A 2,498-nucleotide genomic window follows, 5' to 3' on the forward strand; every position below is an offset into this window, starting at 1 on the left:
TTAATCCCTAAATTGACACCAGATGATGTGACTACCACAACATGCCTATCAATTCAGTTAATGTGGATGGTGGTAGTGGCCATCAGACTTTGTGTGGGAGAGAGGGCCTTCCGAAAACAGGTTGGAGTGTGGAATAAGAAGAACCCAGAGAAGTCAAGGCTATACCCATAGTGTGAAGGGTGATTGGGTTCCGGGTGAAGGCTGGTGTGGAGGTGGTCGAATTGAGCCAGTGGGTGCAAAGAACAAGGTGCTGGAGGGAACGATCTAGCTGATGAGAGGATGGACCGAGCTGCTGATGGATTGATGGCACCATCAGAGGAGGAGGTCCAGCTGCTGGGTGGGAGGGTAGGCGTGCAGGGTTGAAAGGTGGGGTTCCCAGGTGGGATGATTGATGTGCTGGGTAGTCAGCTGGTTCTGGTGGATCTCCTGGGTGTCAGGACCCAGCTGGTACGTGGCTGAAGGGTTCTGTGCAGGGACCATCCAGTATTGATCATGACCGGAGCTCGTCGGGTCTACTGATGAGAAGTTGCCAAAGGAGCTGCTTGGAGGGCGCTGGCAGGACCCTAGGTCCCCTGGCAAGTCGTAGGGCACCTGGGCAGGGAGGGACTTGTCTGAGGCCCCTTGGTCTTGAGGATTCTGATTTCCATTCTGGCGACGTTCTCTAGCCAGTTTGGCCCGGCGGTTCTTGAACCACACCTGTGGACACAGAGGAGACAGTGAAAAGGGGTTTAAAAGTGGTGGTGGGTCTTGTGTAGCCTCAACATCCTAACTACTGCTCCCTTGCAAGGCCTTTCTTGGCCACACACTCAATTAGAAGTCCTCTGAGGTTCAGGGAAGTCATCCTAGGCATATAGTGGCTTATCCCTTGGGCTTCTAATGCAATTAGTTTGCCCTTCACTGTTAACCCCAAGATCCGTGGCTCAAATCTACCTGGATGCTCTTCGAGGGGAAAAGGGTGGCAACCTGTATGTGAAAGGTTGTAGTCTTGAAAACCAGTGAAGCTAGGTTCTGTTCCACAGCTCAAGACCCAGTGGGGGTTACAAATAATTGGTCGATACATATTTTGGGGTTTGGGGGTGGCTATCAGGAGGGACTATTGGAAGGTGGATGAGAGAAGAGTTAACACCTGTGAGATGAGGCTGCACCAGGACGCCACCAAAGCTTCTGTGCACAGGGTTCCCGAGTATCAGAAATGAGCTTGGTACAGGAAACTCGGACAACATCGTGCAGGACCTGCGCTGTTAGAAGGCTAGGGCAGCACAGAGTTGTATGGGTCAGGGCAGCCCTGGGATTTAGTTCGTTCACACAGGTTCAGCAGAACTGGCTACTTTTTTGTTGTTGAGCACAGCAAACTACTTATTAGAATGTTGCTTGTAGACAGATCTGGAATTATGTATTTGGGGGTGGTGGAAGTTATTATTATCTTTCTTCTCTCTCTCTTTTTATACATTCTTTTTGTTTTGTCTCCGTTATTGTTGGGCTTGTCTACCTATGTAAGATAGGCATGGGAAGCAAGCTCAAGGAGAAAGCAACTGGAGACACAGTTTTGGAGGGACTTGGGGAAGGAGCAGATGGGGGAAGGGAGCAGTGACCAAACAACACCATAGACAGGGGAACAACTAGGGAATTAAAATCAACAACGAGCAGGACATAGGGATCCTGCGGGTGTTGGAGAAACAGCAGTCTAGCTGAGAGGAATTCCTAAGAGGCAGAAGAATGGAGCGCATGGGAGTGGGGCAGGAGGAAGGTAAAAGAAAGCAGAGGAAATATCTAGGAAGCAAACTGGAAAGAGCTATAAACATACTATAAACATGCATATGTATGTAAATACATTAGTTCATAAAAATAGAGGTATTGATATATATATTGTTATATATACATATCAATACCTCTATATAGATATCAATAGCTCTCTCTATATGGCAATACACTGAGGTAGTGGATGGACTTTGGGCCTCTGCTGAAGCTCTGCCTCGAGGTAAGAACACTTTGTTCTAACAACCTTCTGAGTGAAGGCTGGTGTGGAGATGGCGGAATTGAGCTAGTAGGTGCAAAGAACAAGGTGCTGGAGGGAACGATCTAGCTGATGAGAGGATGGACCGAGCCGCTGGTGGATTGATGGCACCATCAGAGGAGGAGGCCCAGCTGCTGGGTGGGAGGGTAGGCGTGCAGGGTTGAAAGGCTGGGCTCCCAGGCTCCCACCCTACCAACACAATCACGATCGCTGAAGACAAATGGATGCATAAGCAAATATGGTGAAGAAAGATGATGGTGCCCGGCTATCAATAAAAGAGAGAGAGAGACTCTGGGGTCTTAAAGGCTTATAGTTAAACAAGCAGCTATCTAGCAGAGAAGCAACAAGCCCACATGGAAGAAGTACACCAACCTGTACAATCAGGAGGTGTCCAGGGGATCAGGTAACAGGCATCAGAAGACCCAAAACAAACAAACAACATATTGTTGAGAATGAGTGGGGTTGGAGCAGAGACTCAAAACCC

The 2,498-nt window shown here is 48.8% G+C and overlaps 1 protein-coding gene across 1 annotated transcript in view; it reads right to left on the minus strand.

Annotated features, from left to right (window-relative positions):
* Positions 1–312: 312 nt before the first annotated feature.
* The window catches only part of LOC101641022 (paired mesoderm homeobox protein 2-like), a 4,380-nt gene continuing 2,194 nt past the window's right edge, over positions 313–2,498 (minus strand). Inside the window, exon 3 of the mRNA XM_004710624.1 lies at positions 313–696. Within this exon, the coding sequence (XP_004710681.1) occupies positions 313–696 (384 nt within the window). The remainder of the gene's footprint in view (positions 697–2,498) is intronic.

This window comes from Echinops telfairi, unplaced genomic scaffold, assembly GCF_000313985.2.
Source record: "Echinops telfairi isolate 266 unplaced genomic scaffold, ASM31398v2 ScPeMD7_655;HRSCAF=1070, whole genome shotgun sequence".
Classification (NCBI taxonomy): domain Eukaryota; kingdom Metazoa; phylum Chordata; class Mammalia; order Afrosoricida; family Tenrecidae; genus Echinops; species Echinops telfairi.